The sequence below is a fragment of the Notamacropus eugenii genome, chromosome 2 (genome assembly GCF_028372415.1).
Source record: "Notamacropus eugenii isolate mMacEug1 chromosome 2, mMacEug1.pri_v2, whole genome shotgun sequence".
Classification (NCBI taxonomy): domain Eukaryota; kingdom Metazoa; phylum Chordata; class Mammalia; order Diprotodontia; family Macropodidae; genus Notamacropus; species Notamacropus eugenii.
The window spans coordinates 218353639-218369697 of NC_092873.1; the positions used below are offsets into that span (position 1 = coordinate 218353639).

The following is a 16059-nucleotide window of genomic DNA, read 5'->3' on the forward strand; positions in this document are numbered from 1 at the left end:
ATTGTGAGATACTTGTCAAGATTTTGATTGACCATTTCAAGCTGCATTGTGAGCTTCTGACTCAAAAGTTAGAAGTAATTCTGAAAAATCTAAATTATTAGTATACTCATTACATAAATCAGATTGATTATTAAGAAAATCATAATTCCCTTCACATTCCCTACTTTTTGTCAAAGGTCAGAACGACTCTGAAGATGGATGAGGAATATTCATCTGAAACATAATTTTAAAGAGAAACAAGCTTCAGAATGTTTTGGCCCCTCCATTCCATAAATCTTCCACTTGCTTGTTTAGAAACATTAAGGTCTTCCTCTATTTCAGAGGACTGGTTGACATAAACACAACTTTCTTTCCCAAGTTGGTGCAGGCCCCTCCCCTCCTCCAGTCATTAGGGTGTCCAGCAACTGACTCTTTTGTAATACCATGAGGACAAGTGAATTGGCTTGTATTTGGAGACTGGTGAGAAGCTTGCCCGTACTATTTCCAGGCCCATGGCTAGTTCTGCCAACAGGTTCCTGACAGCCAGGTACAACCTCCCAAAGGTGACTGCTATACCAATAGGGGTCCAATGGAAGACAACAGGGCCCTAATGGGCAGGAAAGCAAGCCTTGTGTGCCACTGGAGGGACAACTTTAACTGGGGAGGACCTACAACGGAGTGGTTCCCTGGGAATAAGGACAAATTGAGCAAAATGTAGACAAAGCACAGAAAGCTTCCCAGAAGGGAGGGAGGCATAGTTTGGAGCCATGTAAGAACAGTCCTGTGGATAGGAGTGGGACTGGGGATGGAGAGGATTTCAAAGGCAAAGGCATGGGTATCAGAGGGTGAATCCCAGGCAGAGTGAGTGAAACTCATTGAACTCAGTGCCTGCAGGCATGAGTGTTTAGCTCTAGCATGGTTGTGGAACCAGAGGCCTTTCTGGGATTCCCATACTAACCTGGAAATTGAATAGATGCTTTCACAGTGCCTTTGTTGTGGTAAAGGTCAGAGGTCTGATGCCTCATTTGGTATGGCAGGTCCCCCAACTCCATTTGCTACAGGGGGCTTTTGCAGTGTTATAAGATGCCTCAGTCTTAATCAGGGAAATCTGTAGCCAAAGGAGCTGGCCAGAGGAATCAATGAGGCATTTAGGAAAGCAACCCATGTGGAGATCAGAATAAAGGTGAGGGCCAATGCTCCTGCTCATGCCCTGGATGAAGACCTGTGTTTCTAGAGAGACCCCAGAGTGTAATGAACCCTGCAGGTAACAGTCTGATGTGCTAGGGGCCCTAAAGCCTGTTGTTAAGTCTATAAATTCTTGTTTAAGGCATTCCTTTATCTTATGGGCAGTGTGGTGCTTGTGACTGTGGTGTTCTGAGAACGGGGATAGAAGTGATGGTAGGGGACACTAGATGCTCCTTCACATAAGCTGCTGTTCTACTAAGCAGATGGGGGCTGGGTGGATTCTCCGTCTGGAGAGGAACAGGGGTTTTCAGGGCATGTCTTGGAGGGCCAGTAAAATAGACCCCTCCCATTGGGGTCATGATCTGGGCTTCTAATGGGGTGGCTAGGGCTAAGGGGTTGGGACCTTGAATAACATGCCCAACAGGTAGATCAACTGAGTGTTTGACAGAAGCATTGTATGAAGCTTGTTTTCGAGAGTGAAGGGATTACGAGTAGGACAAACATTCTGCAAAATGACATGCCAGAGACTATTGCAGTAAGAAGAAAGGAAAGGCTTAATTTGCAGAGGGAGTTAACTGCAAACCTCAGGCCATGTCCCATTTCTTGGTTCTGTAGTCTATGCCTGCTGTCCTCTTCTTTTCATCCTGGGGTGTTGGGAACAGTTGTCTACTAAAGATGTTGGTTGCCTTGCACCCCTATTAATTTTTAGTGTCAGGTCACCTGTTGGTTGTGCCATGCAGGTGGGTGGTACTGCCCTTTTGAGCTGTGACAGGTGGATCCAGGACTCCACTCCCAGAGTTTGGCAGCAGTGGGGGTGGTGAGCAGGACTTCAAAGGGGCCTTTCCATAGTGACTGCAGGGAGTGTTTTCAGAGAGGTGGTTTCTAATATACCCAGTCACCAGGTGGGATCAGGGATAGAGTCTCATTTGGTATATCTAAAGAAGGAGACTGTGAGACAAATTGGTAAGTCTGATATTTTCTGAGCCAATGAAATACAGGAGTGTGTGAGGGAGCCTTTGGCTGCTATGATTCTCACCCATAGGTAGAGTGACATTGGGCATCCTGTTACTATCTCATAGGGACTAAACTTATAGGAACCAAAGGGTCTAGATCTAAGGCTTAGCAGGGTATAGGAAAAGCTTTGGGCCAGGGGATATCCAGCTTCTCAAAGAATTTAGGAAGGGAGGTTTAAAGTATCCCCTTAACTCTTTCAGCTATTCCTGCTGACTGACTGGGGGTAGTGGGTCTTAGGAACCCCCCATAATGGAATGAGTTTTTCTAAGAGGATTTCTGCAACCCCAGAAGCTATGGCAGCATGACAGGGCAACACTTCCACCCATGGGGAAAACATACAGACCATAACCAGGGCATTTTTATCACCAAGGGCAGGTGGCAATTGAATGGAGTCAATCTGCCAAGTTTCAAAGAGAGGAAAATGCTCATGGGTGGGACAAAGGGTTGGATGCGGTATGTTGGGGAGGGTGGGACATATCAGGATGGGTGACCCATAGTCCCATAGTCTTATCAAGTTAACATCCCTACTTCGGTAGCTTTTCTTGCCTTGTGATAAGCATTCTTTTCTGGGCAGTGGCTATTTCTTCTTTTGTTAGGCTAGAAGGATTAGGGAGGCCCTCAGGATAAAATGGATGTACTCAGGCTGTCCTTAGGGGGAAAGTGAAAGTTCTACAGAGACCTGTACTACAGGAGCCACTTCCTCAGGAGTTTCGAGAGTTAAAGCTGTGGTTTTCACTGCTGGGTCAGCCAGGTCATTTCCATGGGCATGAATGCTGTTTTCTTGGCTGTGTCCTGGAATTTTAATTACTGCTATGGCCTGGGGAAGCAGTAAACAGTCTAATAGAAAGGAAACCCACTTCTGATTTTTACTGGGCTGTCCTGAGGAGCTGAGGAAGCCTGGTTGTTTCCATAGCACAACAAAGCCATGGTCCAAAGTCTCACCTTTACTTTCCACCTCAGGTAAATTGGTGTACTTACAACTCCATTCTCTCCTTTCTCAGAGGTGAATAAATCAGATAGGAATACTAACTCCACAGCAATCTGTGGGGCACTGATAACTGACCCAACATCAGGAACATCTGAAGCCCACAAACTGGAGGTAACTTGATTAAGAGCCAGATGGTCAGAAGAGGCTAAAGACAAGAAAAACTTAAAGGAATGGAGACACTTTCAGATGTGGAGGGTGTTGGAGATAGAAGACAAGGAAGTATTCCCTTCTGGGTCAAATGAAATAGTGGCCTGTCCTAATAAATGGCTAGGGACCAGGAAAAAAAAAAGATTGAAAACCTCTGATCCCTCAAGAAAAAAGCGGGGTGGGGAGAATGGTTCTGAGACATGGGCTACAATGGTCTTATTTAGCAATCTCCACAACTGAGATACTCTTTTAAAAGTACATATTTATTTAGTTTGAGTTTTCAAGATTTACTTTTATAAGAGCTTTAGTTTTAAGTTTTCTCCTCCTCCCCAAGATGTTGTGCAATTTGATAGAAGCCATACATGTACAATGATATTAAACATATTTCCACATTAGTCATGTTTTACAGAAGAATTAGAACCAAAGGGAAAAATGATGAGAGAGAAAAAAGGAAAAATGGCGTGCTTTAATCTGCATTCAGACCCCATTGTTCTTGCTCTGGATGTGCGTAGACTTTTCTATCATGAGTCTTTTGGAATTGTCTTAGATCATTTCATTACTGAGCAGAGCTAAGTCTATCAACTTGATCATTGCACAGTTTACTGTTACTGTGTACGATGTTTTCCTGGCTCTGCTCACTTCACTTAACATCAGTTCGTGCAAGTCTTTCCAGGATTTTCTGAAGTCTGCCTGCTCATCATTTCTTATGGAACAATAGTATTCCATTAGATTCATGTACTACACCTTGTTCAGCCATTCCCCATGTGATGGGCATCCCTTTGCTTTCCAATTCTTGGCCACCACAAAAGTGCTGCTATAAATATTTTTAGTCATGTGAGTCCTTTTCCCATTTTCATGATCTCTTTGGGGTACAGACCTAGAAGTGGTATTGCTGGATCAAAGAGTATGCACAGTTTTATAGCTCTTTGGGCATAGTTCCAAATTACTCTCCAGAATGGTTAGATTAATTCACACCTCCATCAACAGTGCATTAGCGTTCCAATTTTCCCATATCTTGAGATACACTTGACTCCAGGGGAGGAAACTGAGGAAGGCAGAGGGGTTTAAAATTGAGAGTGTGGAACCTGTGCCAACTAAGGCAGACTTTTCTTGCTTCTGAGTGAGCCAGGAGCCTTCTCCAATGGAAGCACCTTCAAATTGGACAACTCAAAATGCTACTTCAGTGGCCATGGCAGCAGCCACAGGAGCAGGGCAACATGTGCAAATGCATCAGCAGCATTGTTAGGGGCAGCATTAGTGGGAGCAAGAGCAGGAGCCATAGCTGCTTCAGAAACTTTCAGCACAGTAACAGTCAGGGAGCTGCATAACTTGTCAGAAAGAAACTATAGCAGATTCTTTGTTGGCACTGGGTACAGCTGGCACTGACTGGCAACTCTATTGTCCAAAGGCAATAGTGGGTCATAGTTCAATGGGGACGAGGTGAGTGCTGGGGTCAGTTACAAAGAAGCACAGGGACCCTGCTCCCAGTTCCAAGGCAAAGAGAACATTACCATTTGTGGCTGTAGGGGACCAGGGGACCTTATTGGGTAAAGACCAGAAGAAGAGAACAGTGACCATAACTCTCCCAGGGTTACATCACCTTGGAGATACCAAATACTTGCAGACCCTCAGAATTAGCTCTGAAAACAACAGCATGAAAAATTCCTGAAGCTTGAGACAGAACCTCCCCATGCCCGGGTGAGCAGAGCTCAGCTTTAACATATTTAAGTTCAAAGTCAAGAAACAGGCAGAAAAAGTAAGAAAATAATAAAAAATTAATTTGACCATAAAAAGCCACTATGGTAGCAAAGAAGATCAAGACAAACTCAGAATAAGACAATAATGAAAACAAAACAACTACAAACAAAGTCTCAAAGACAAATATTCATTAAAACCAAGCTTAATAAGAATTCTTGGAAGAGTTAAAGAAAGAGATGAGAGTAGTAAAGAAAAATAAAGAAAAGAAATGAAAGTGTTGATAACTTCTTCCTACTCTTCCAGTTTTCTTATACTTTATTCCCTGACACTTCAGTCCAGCAACGTTGCTTTGTTGGTTGTTCCACAAACAAGACACTTCATTTTTTGGCTCTGGGCATTCTCTCTGTCCCTCATATCTGGAACACTTTCCCTCCTCTACTCCAACAACTGATGTCCCAGCTAAAATCCTACTCATTTATAGACATGTACATTCATATGCATCTATGTAAGATCCTACTTTACTTATCCTCTGAGTGGATAGCCTCTACCTTCACAAATCCAAATATATTTTTCCAAGTCCACCAATTCATCATTTCCTATACCATAGCAATAGTCCAACCTTACTCTATCTAGTTATTTTAAATAGTCCAAAACACCTTTAATGAATATAGCTGACATATAGTGTAGTTTTCCTATTTTTCTCTTTTAGCTTTAATTTTGTCTGATATTGTGATTACCACCACTGCTCCTTTTTCCCTAACAAATTCTACTCCTATTCTTTTTGTTTGTGAGTATCTCTTATTTCCTATCTATGTTTGCCCCAAGGTGCTATTCTATCTCATTTTTAGGGAAAATCTTCAGAGCTTGGAATTTTCTGCCTTACTTCATTATCTTCCCAGAATCTTCTCCTCCAATGTTTCTTAAAAGGAAAAAAAAATGCATATGTTAAATTGCACCCAAATATTTACTTGATGGAACTGACCTAAATCTAGGAATATAGAATTTAAAATTTTAAAAAGAAAAAGGAAAAGCTAATAGTATATCATGCTATCTAAAGTGAATATAACCAAGAAACAGACAGACAGACAGATAGACAGACAGACACACACACACACACACAAAGACTACAACAGAATATACCAGCTTGGTAATGAGAAGAGCTGAGAAAATGTGCTTTAATCCATCAACAAGCATGTAATCAGTACCTATGATGTGTCAGGATGGCAGCTCGGTAGCTCAGTAGATAAAGCAGTGAACCTCGAGTCAGGAAGACTTGCGTTCAAATGCAACCTCAGACAGTTACTATCTATAAGACCCTGGGCTGGTCACTTAACTTCTGTTTGCCTTAATCCGCTGGAGAAGGAAATGGCAAACCCCTCCAGTATCTTCGCCAAGAAAACCCCATGGGCAGTATTATCATGCCACAGTTTATGGGACCATGAAAAGCTGAACATGACTGCATGCCTGAATAACACCTAGTGCTGGGAAACATACTAGGCAGAAAGTATTAAACATTTGCGGGAATGAGAATTTCATACAAATTCTAATTTCTTTTTAAATCCCAACTGGGAAAGTAAGCATGTCTCAAAGCAGGTGTATCAGTATTCATACCAGGAGCTGCTGTACAGTAAGACCAATAACACCAGCACACAGTAGGGCTGCCAACACAGGTTCTTGATCTGCTTTTCTAAAGGAAAGACAGCTTCAAAGAGGTTAATAAACTAACTTTAATTAAACAATACAGAAGCATAAGGATATATAAATAGACAAAAGTGAGTATCCAAGAAAGAATTCAATAGACAGGGCTCCAACCGCCTAAACAAAGTAAAGGTAAATACATCACCAGATCAAGGAACACAAACATCTGTGTCTATATTTACATTTATAGCCGGGGTGGGGGTGGGGCCCTTAACAACAGATACTCAGAGTGTGGCATGGAAGCCACAAAGACCATTCTTCCCAGGAATGAGCCCCCAAATTAAATACATGTGTGTGTATATATGCACACACACACATATATGTATTGATTATATAACAGAATATATAAAAAAGACTTGACCCCTGATTGGCTGAAAATCTTGAAAACCCAAGTGGTTAGTGCCTAACAACAGCACTTCTCAGGACTCTACAGGACTCAATATATCACAGCTGAGCCAAAGTTCAAAGCAGCAAGACATGTTGTGACTGAAATACCTTTGTATGTTTAGACCTGGGAACACAGTTCTTGTTCCAAAGAAAAAGGAGATACATGTGGTCACATAGGTCAATCAGGGGACAGGGAAGATCTGATATTTCATTAACCCCATAGCAGGTCAAAAAGGACAAGAGATGCTCAGTAGACATTCACCTATATTCTTAGACAAAATATCAGAGTATTTTCAGGATGCAGTAACTTTCCCTCACTAATGCCTAAATAATTTATAGAGCCATGTGCACCAGAAACAGAACAATTTTATAAAGAGTTGGAGGGAAAAAATTTAGTCTTGCATTAAAACATATTTTTAAAAATTGCTATTTTTTCCTGTCTTTTTCAAAGGATATGACTGTAACAGTAAGATTATTCAGTGAGTCAATCAGAATTTATTAAGAATTTAATATGGGTCCAACCACTATGTCAAGCTCTGGAGATACAAAGAAAGGTTAAAAACAAGGCCCCTGCTTTTAAAAAGCTCAAAATTCCAGCAGCAGAACCAATATGCAAACAGTAAAATACATACAAGATATTTTGTCAAGGCAGTTCTGGGGTCTTCAAGGATAGGCCTGGGGCCCAGGGCTGCCATCTTTGCAGGCAGGCTGCTGCTCTTCCTGGAGAGCTTCCCTTGGCCCAGCCTTGGTACCTACAAGGGCCTCAGCAGTCTGGAGCTGCTGGGCACCATGGGCAGTGCCTATCCAACCCTCAGTGAGCCAGAGACATGGCTCAGTACCTGCTGTCTGATAGCCTGTTCCTGTATGGGTTGGTAAATAGAACTTGCTGTGCTCTGGCTTTGTCTTCCTCACTCACCTTTGGCTGAGTTTTGATCACCTACAGACTCTGGAGCCTTTTAAGGATAAAAAGTAATTGATTGGTTGTACAGCCACATAAGAAAAGAGTTTCTCAGCTTGCTGATGGCCAGTTGTTGAGAAGCCCTTTATGTTGCTTCCTTGTCAGAGGCAAAGTGGTTTGACCTGCACAGGTGAGAGGCAGGTGAGAGTAAGAAACCTGTATACTGCTGACATTGTTGCTTGAGAGTCAGTCTCAAAGAGGATGATGACATCAGGGAGGTGATGCCCTGACTTTCAAATGAATTGGATTTAAGTGTATAGCCTGCTACCAAAACAGTGCTAGTATGTCACCCTTACTGAATATTGACTGAATTGGAGCCCTGGTTGCTCTTGTAGATTTATTTTTACATGCATAATTAATAAACTGATTTTCCTTAGTAAAACCATTTAACACTTAAAAAAAGGTCCCTTGGTCCCTCTCCATCTAGCATATATCCCACCATGGCACTCATGTTACACGATGAAGGTTGCTTTCTGTACAGTTCAAAGGCATTTACAAAAATTAAATTATATTAAAAATACATTTCCACATTTTCAAAATAGCTTTGTCAGGATAGCATTAATAAACTAAATGGACTTTTAAAAATAATACTGCTTGCCGTTTCTTGACATTGGTGGCCAAGCTATCCAGTGTGCTGTATTTAGTCCTGAGGTCCTTTGTTTTCCTGCCACCACACCAATGAGCAGCCAGGTCCCAGTGTTGACTCACCTGACTGCTAAGCTACTCTCTTGCCGTGGATTAGTTGTGGTCTGCGACGTGATGGGCTATACTCTTGGAGTGCACATTCTCTTCTTTGTATGTGTATTATATTGATGGAGCTCACTTTGTTGTCCCTGGATCTTAGGTCCCATGTTTACATGCTGCTGTTTGGCAACATGTAGTTGTCCATGGTCAGCTTGGTGATCTTTACACAGCTACGTTATCTGTTCCATGAGGTACAAAGCCGAGTCCATCACCACAATAACTCCTTGCATGTGTTTGGAGATACGGAGACCAGGTTTGCAGTTGTCACTTCTGAAGAACTAGCTGTCAATAGTGATGGCTGTGCCACCTGCTGGCACTCCATGCAGTCTGTCAGGAAACTGCCCTGCAGACACCTCTTTCACAAACATTTCAGAATACCTGATTGACTTGCTTTCAAGTTTAGCCCAAGGAAATACCATGAGTAAGGAAGAATATTCTGTTTACCTTGAATTACAGATATGAAGTGGTCATCAACATAAATTAGTATATCAGTCTAGATGAGTAGGCTTACTTATTAGCTGCTATATTTTCTTTAAATTTTAGTTCCCTTGTCCATCTTTCTCTTCAATTTTTTGCATAATGGATCCCTAGAGATCTGGATCTCTCAATTCCTATATGTATTTGAAGTTCCTTGTTTAGCACTTTCAAATCTTTAAGGGAAAGAGGATAATACCACCATAGATCCTAAAATTATAGAGCTATGGTGTTTAGCTTTCTCATTTTACAGATGAGGAAACTGAAACCAGGGTTTGTAATTGATCTAAAGTTAAGTTGGTGATGCCACTTCATAATAAATTGTATGATTCCTGGTCTAGGTCTCTTCCTACTATTTATCATTTGTTATCACAGGCATTTTTCATATGTTGACTATGTGTGGAGCGCAGTTTTCATGATGCTGATAATAGTAATTGACATTACCTTAATGCTTTAGGCTGACAAAGCAATTTTCAGGCATATCATTTGATACAACCTCTGCATTTAACTGATGAAGAAACAGAGGGTCAGAGATTTATTGTGATACAACCAGGAAGTTTGGGGACAGCCTATCTACCCTGAGCTTTGCTAGTTCAGTCTTCTTCTCTGTTCACAACAACAAACTTTCTCTACATATTTGTATTATCTACACATCACAGGATTTGGGGGAAGATACAATGAGACCATTTTTGTGAATCTTAAACACTATGTAGGCACTGAGGCACAAAGCAGTGTTAGAAGACACAATTACTTAGTCAAAGCGGTTTCTAACTTGTTAGGGAAATAGAATATTTACTTGAAAATCTAATTACAACATAGGTAGCACATATTGAGTCACATGTACGAAACTGATTGAAAAATATGCCTTTTATATAATAGAATTATAACATGGCAAGGGAAGGAATCAAGGAGGAATTGGACATGAACTGGGCCTTGAAAGAGGATAGGGCTCACACAGATAGAGGGGAGGAAGGAAAGGACCATTCTAAGTGGAAGGAGAGTATATGTTTCTTTTCTGCGAAAGATTAGTAGGTAAATTGGATGCCACAAGATTTTTTTAATAAATAATTATTAAAGAAAAAGGTTTGAAGAAGTAGGAAAGGACCAAGAAAAGTTCTTGAAACCTTGGGATAAAGTTTTTTAATATATACTAGAGATTTTATATACTTGATATATAGGGTTCTTTTAGAAAGATTAATTTGTCAGTGGGAAAAAGAATTCTACCCTGAGAAGAACTGTCATTATTTCCTATGGAAATTTAACCATTGTAGGGCAATCACTCCACTTTGGAGGTTAAAAGAGCCTAGAAACTTCCTCAGCTAGCCAACATTTGGTGTTCTTGCCAACTAGAAGACACTTGGCAGTCAACAGCTTAACTAGTTTAGGATACTAAATAATCCATAAAACTTAATAAGGAAGAATGATCTTGATTTATGAGCAGTATCAGCTCAAAACAAGGAAAAGTGGTAAAGGAAAAAATAAGATTGCAAAAAAGTTGGTGTGAGACTCAAGTAAATCAGGTTATTTCAAAGGCATTTAAAGAACAAAAGAGAACAGAAAACAGACCAAAAAAGGAAAATATTTTTCAATATGACTTTAATAAAGTTTTCTTCAGTCACAATGGAGCTACTACATTAGGCTACTACTTCCCCATTAGATTGTGAGCTCCTTGAGAGCAGGGACTGTTTTTTGCCTCTTTTTGTATCCCCAGCTCTTAGCATGGTGCTGAGGTTATCACATAGAAGGTGCTTAATAAATGTTTTTGACTTAGAAAAAAAAAAACTTTTCAGTCGTTTCTGATTCTTCATGACCCCATATGGGATTTTCTTGGCAAAGATACTAGAGTGGTTTGCCATTTCCTTCTCATACTCATTTTTACAGATGAGGATACTGAGGCAAACAAAGTTAAGTGACTTGCTTAGGGTCACACAGCTAGTAAGTGTCTCAGACCAGATAAGTTTTCCTGACTCCAGACTCAGCTCTCTATACACTGCACCACCTTGCTATCTCATACAAGATATAGACAGTGTAAAAGAGAGGTATTCTCAGAGAAAAGACACTTTCTGGGGGAGGGAGTATATCTGGAAACACAGCATTTGAGCTGAGTATTGAAGGAAACTTGAAAGCAGCGAGGTGTGCTGGGTCTGGAGTCAGAAGACCTGAGTTCAAATCCCACATCAGACACTTATTAGCAGTGCGACTGTGAACAAGTCACTCAACAAACTCTGCCTCAATCCACTGGAGAAGGAAATGGCAAACCACTCCAATATCTTTCCCAAGAAAACCCCAAGGATAATATTGGCATGCTGTGGTCCATGGACTCATGGAGAATTGGACACTGGACAGCAACAATAATTTGAGGGAAACTTAAGGAAAATAAGAGAGAACATTCCAGTCACAAGGGACAGCCAGTGCAAAGACACAAGGAAAAGCAAATAAGATATCAAAAGTGTAATAAAACTAGAAACGTAAGAAGTGACCAGGTTGTGAAGAGGCTTTAAATATCAAGTAGAGGACTTTCACTTGATCCCGGAGGGAACAGGGAGCCACTGACATTTGCTGAGCAGGGAGGTGACTACACAGAACTAAGCTTTAGGAAAATCACTTTGGCAGCTGAATAAAAGATGGTTCTGGAGAGAGGAGAGACTGGAGGGAGGGAAATCAGTTTGAAGATTATTGCAATCATTCAGGCAGGAAGTGATAAAAATCTGAACGAGGATGGTGGTTATTTGTGTGTGGAGAAAAGGTGATGTCTAGAAAAGATGTGAAGGTAGAAAGGATGAGATCTGGCAATGGGTTGGATATGGGGGGGAGGAGGATAAATAAAAGGAGTCCAAGATGATCTCAAGCTGGATCTAGGGCAGTTTCTGTCCTCCATCTACAAACAGAAAGTACTGCACCTGACTGTCTGTCTAGGACTTTTAATTTAAATAACAGGAGTTTTCAAGCCTATTATTTTAATAGAAAACCTCTGAGGTAAGTGATCTCTCCATTTTACAGATGAGGAAACTGAGCCTAAGGTTGCCAAGGTTGGATAAATCTTATTATGTAAGTCGATACCTATATGTTATAAAAAGACAAACTTATGTAATGTTATTCATGTGCCTTTTGAAAGTACAACATATTATTCTTTTCTTTTCCTTTCTTCTTTTTTAAAGAAAGAAGGAACCATTTAGATTTCAACTATAGTAAGAAGGAATTTTCCTTTCTGAACCAGATAGACAAATGAGTTAAACACTATGAAAGAAGATCTTTTATTTAATTTCAAATTCATTCTTTCAAATATTTTGAATCATTGTTAAGTTCACTGAGGGTATCAGTTACCCAGAGGTAAGTTGTCATTCTCTCTTCCCAACCCCCTTATAAAAAAGTGCTATTACAGAATGATTGCACTTACAGTAAAACATATACTGAAGTAGTAAGAAATCTGAATAAATTCAGCCACCCAGCCCAGAAGCAAGGAGCTTTGACATAAACATAAAAACAGATCCACATATCCAATATCTGTCCTGTACAATGTGCACCAAATAACTGAAGATGGCCAACTTATCGGGGCACTGACTTCCTAACTTTGGATCATAGAAAAGGTAGTGTCAACTCGTTTAGAAGGCTGGTTTTGGGGTGCTGTGTTCTGTTTGTGGGCTCTTCTTTCTGAAAATAATGTTTCTGATTTGTAAAAGTAAATGAGAATGCAGCTTCAAGCATTCTAGCCATCCGCGGTATGTAAGGCTATATCCCATGGGGCAACAGAGATGTTCTTTCGTCTCTTTCCTCTTCTGTGTGGAGGGTATTTTGGAGTTCACATCTACAGTTTTTTTAGAAATAGAGAAAGGCATTACATTACAATGTTTATTTTGTAATTTATGTTTTATTTTCATGAAAGATCTTTCTTCTCTCCCTCCCAACTCCACTCTGCCCAATGAGAAAATAATCCAATGTCTCTTAAAAGGAAAAACTGAATATTTTAAATTGCACATTACTCTTGCCAAGTAATATGAATTCATCTCCTTGGAACTAAACTGACTCTAGGAATATAGCATTTAAAGTTATACTACTTTCATTCCCTCAAATCAAAATTTTAAAAAGAAAAGCTGATAGTACACAATGCAGTGCATAACCAAGAAAAAAATATACAGAAAGGACAACGATACAACATAACTGAATTCTGTGTAATTATAATGATCCAGTCTGGCAATTTGAAGGGCTGAGAAAATGTTCTTTAATTACTCAACAAGCATGTGATAAGTGCCTACTATGGGTTGGGCACTATATTAGGCAGAAAGACAAACAGGAAATAGTTTTTCCCTCAAAGACTTTACATATAAGAGTATGTTCAAATACATTTAAGATAATTATGGGGTAGGTACTAGCAGTTGAGGGAGATCAGGAAAGGTTTGATGGAGGAAGTGGTGATGAAATTGGGGCAGCTAGGTAGCGCTATAGTGCACAGAACACAGGACCTGGAGTCAGGAAGGCTGTGAGTTCACATTTGACCTCAGAGACTTCCTAGCTGTATGACCCTGACCAAGTCACTTACCTTGTTTGCCTCAGCTTACTCACCTGTAGAATGGGAATATTATAAGCATGTTAAATAATATAAATATAAAATGGGGAGAACAGCACCTGCCTCTCAAGGCTGCTGTGAGGGTAGCTTACAACAGTGCCTGGCACACAGCAAGCACTACAGCTGGAGATGACGAGAGGGCATGCATCTAAGTAGAAGGGAAAGCCTATGCAAACACAGGGAGAAGGGAAACAGAAGGTAGTGTATGAAAGACAGTAAGGAAGTTACGCTGGAGTATAGGATGGAGAGTAGTTCATAATAATACTGGCAAAGTAGTTTGAGACCAGATTATTAAGGGCTTTAAATACCCTAAAAGAGGAGTTTGTAATAAGCAGAAAAAGAAAATCCTCCTTCATTCCTGGAGGTGAGAAGACTTTAGTTGAGGTTATTGCATATGCTGTCAGTTAAGGTCCATTTCTTTGTTGGTTCTGTTAAAACTATTTTTCCTTTTTAAGTCTTTGTAGAAGGCTTATTGATTTGGGGGGGAGGAGAAGGAACATACTTGACAAAATGTTATGGAAGAACAAACACAAAAATCATCAATAAAGGACAAACAAACCAGAGCAAACAGTTTAAAGTACCTCTTTCTTTGCCAGTGCTCCACAATATAATACAGTCCCATTGCCAGTCCCTTTAACAGAATAACAGTAGCTAGTTAAAATCACTTGTACAATATACAGGTATTTTTATATGAAACTGTGAACTTCCATCACATAGTTTTAAATGGATATTTAAATTTATCCAAATTGTGCTAAAATTGCCCTGCTCATCTGTGTTCCTTCTGAAATTCTTTCTGTTCTCATCTATGCATTTTTCATTGAAGTTCTTTCCTTTTTCTTTTTTTTTTTTAAATTTGAACTTATTTTCCACAAGCACTAATATAACATATGAGAAAAGGATGATCACTTACAGTAATTAGAGCCCAGAGTCCTTGTATAGCTGCAGCCCATTCGAAACCAATTTTTTCATATAAAAATCCACCTAGTGTTGGTCCTATGAATGCTCTAAAAAAATAAAATAAAATAAAAGGAGAAAACAAAAGGTACTCTCAGAAAGTTGTGTTTTTTTTTTTTTAAACTCAAGAGAACCTCTAATTCTTTGGAATTTTGCTTACGTGGTAATTTAGTTGAATTGCTGAAAGAAAAATTATCTTTTTAAGGTTATCAAACCACATGCATTTATTAGTTAAATGTAGGACTTGAGTTAGGAATTCTACTTCATAGAATCTTAAAAATTTAATTCCTTAAAAGCGGATACCATATTTATCACATGCCTTTTATGTTTTTAATCCATAGGCCTACAAGTGGTATTTTTAATTATGTAATTTGTTTCAAAGAATACCTATCATGTTAGGTATGGTAGAATATACAATGACAGCATGAAATATGGTCCTTGTATTCAAAGAACTTACAATCTATTTTCAAACAGTCATGAATTGTTGCTGTTGTTACAGTATGTGATTAAAGTTCCAACATGAACAGTAAAGACAAGTGCTATAGAAATCTTGAGAAAGGAGAGGTGAGTTGTGAGTGGACAGAAGGGACAGAGGAGGTCTCTGGGAATGAATGTGGAAGGACAGTGTGAGCAAAGAAGGCAGAAATGTATACTGTGACATATGATAGGATAACAGTGAGGAGAAAAGCACCTGCTTAAAGTCAGCTCTGAACTGGGAAATGTGCAAAGCTGGATCAGTGGATGGCTTCTAAACTGCAGGGGAGAAAGTTAGACTTGTACCTGGAGTTGACAGGCAGTCACCTCAGCCTTTTGAGTAAGAACAACCACCATGATAGTCAGAGAATTTTAGAAAGATTAGTGTGGCAGCTGTGTGAAAGACTGAGTATGGGTAAGAATTTGGACATGAGGAGACCAGTTAAGAAGTGATTGTAGACTTTTGAGTAAATAAAACATAGTAGTATTAAGCTGAATACAGGGTTTATTTTCTAATTAGCTTGAAATAAGAACATATATATGTATATGGACACAAATAAACACATAGGTATCTTTAAATAGTATGGTGTAGTGGATAGCATCTTGGGCTTGGAATTAGGAAGATTGGAGTTGAAATACCACTTGTGACACTTAGTAACTGTGGGATCTGGGCACTTCACTTTACCTCTCTTTGCTTCAAGAATTTCTTTTGGGTTTATCTACAGGTCATAGGATGGAGAGCTTACATTGGGAGCTCCTCAGGCTCACAGATCACAGAGCCTTTCTTGGAGTATT

General features: G+C 39.8%; 1 protein-coding gene across 17 annotated transcripts in view; it reads right to left on the reverse strand.

Moving 5' to 3' along the window:
* Positions 1–12502: 12502 nt before the first annotated feature.
* Positions 12503–16059, reverse strand: part of SLC18B1 (solute carrier family 18 member B1) — a 47590-nt gene continuing 44033 nt past the window's right edge. For 16 of the 17 annotated variants that reach the window (XM_072643376.1, XM_072643370.1, XM_072643366.1 and 13 more), the window contains 3 exons: positions 14747–14840; positions 14418–14467; positions 12503–13077 (listed from right to left, as the gene is read on the reverse strand). In XM_072643376.1, the coding sequence (XP_072499477.1) occupies positions 13002–13077; positions 14418–14467; positions 14747–14840 (220 nt within the window). In that variant the 3' untranslated portion in view covers positions 12503–13001. Of the gene's footprint in view, positions 13078–13809; positions 13833–14417; positions 14468–14746; positions 14841–16059 lie in introns of all 17 variants that reach the window. The other variant, XM_072643374.1, reaches the window with a different exon arrangement.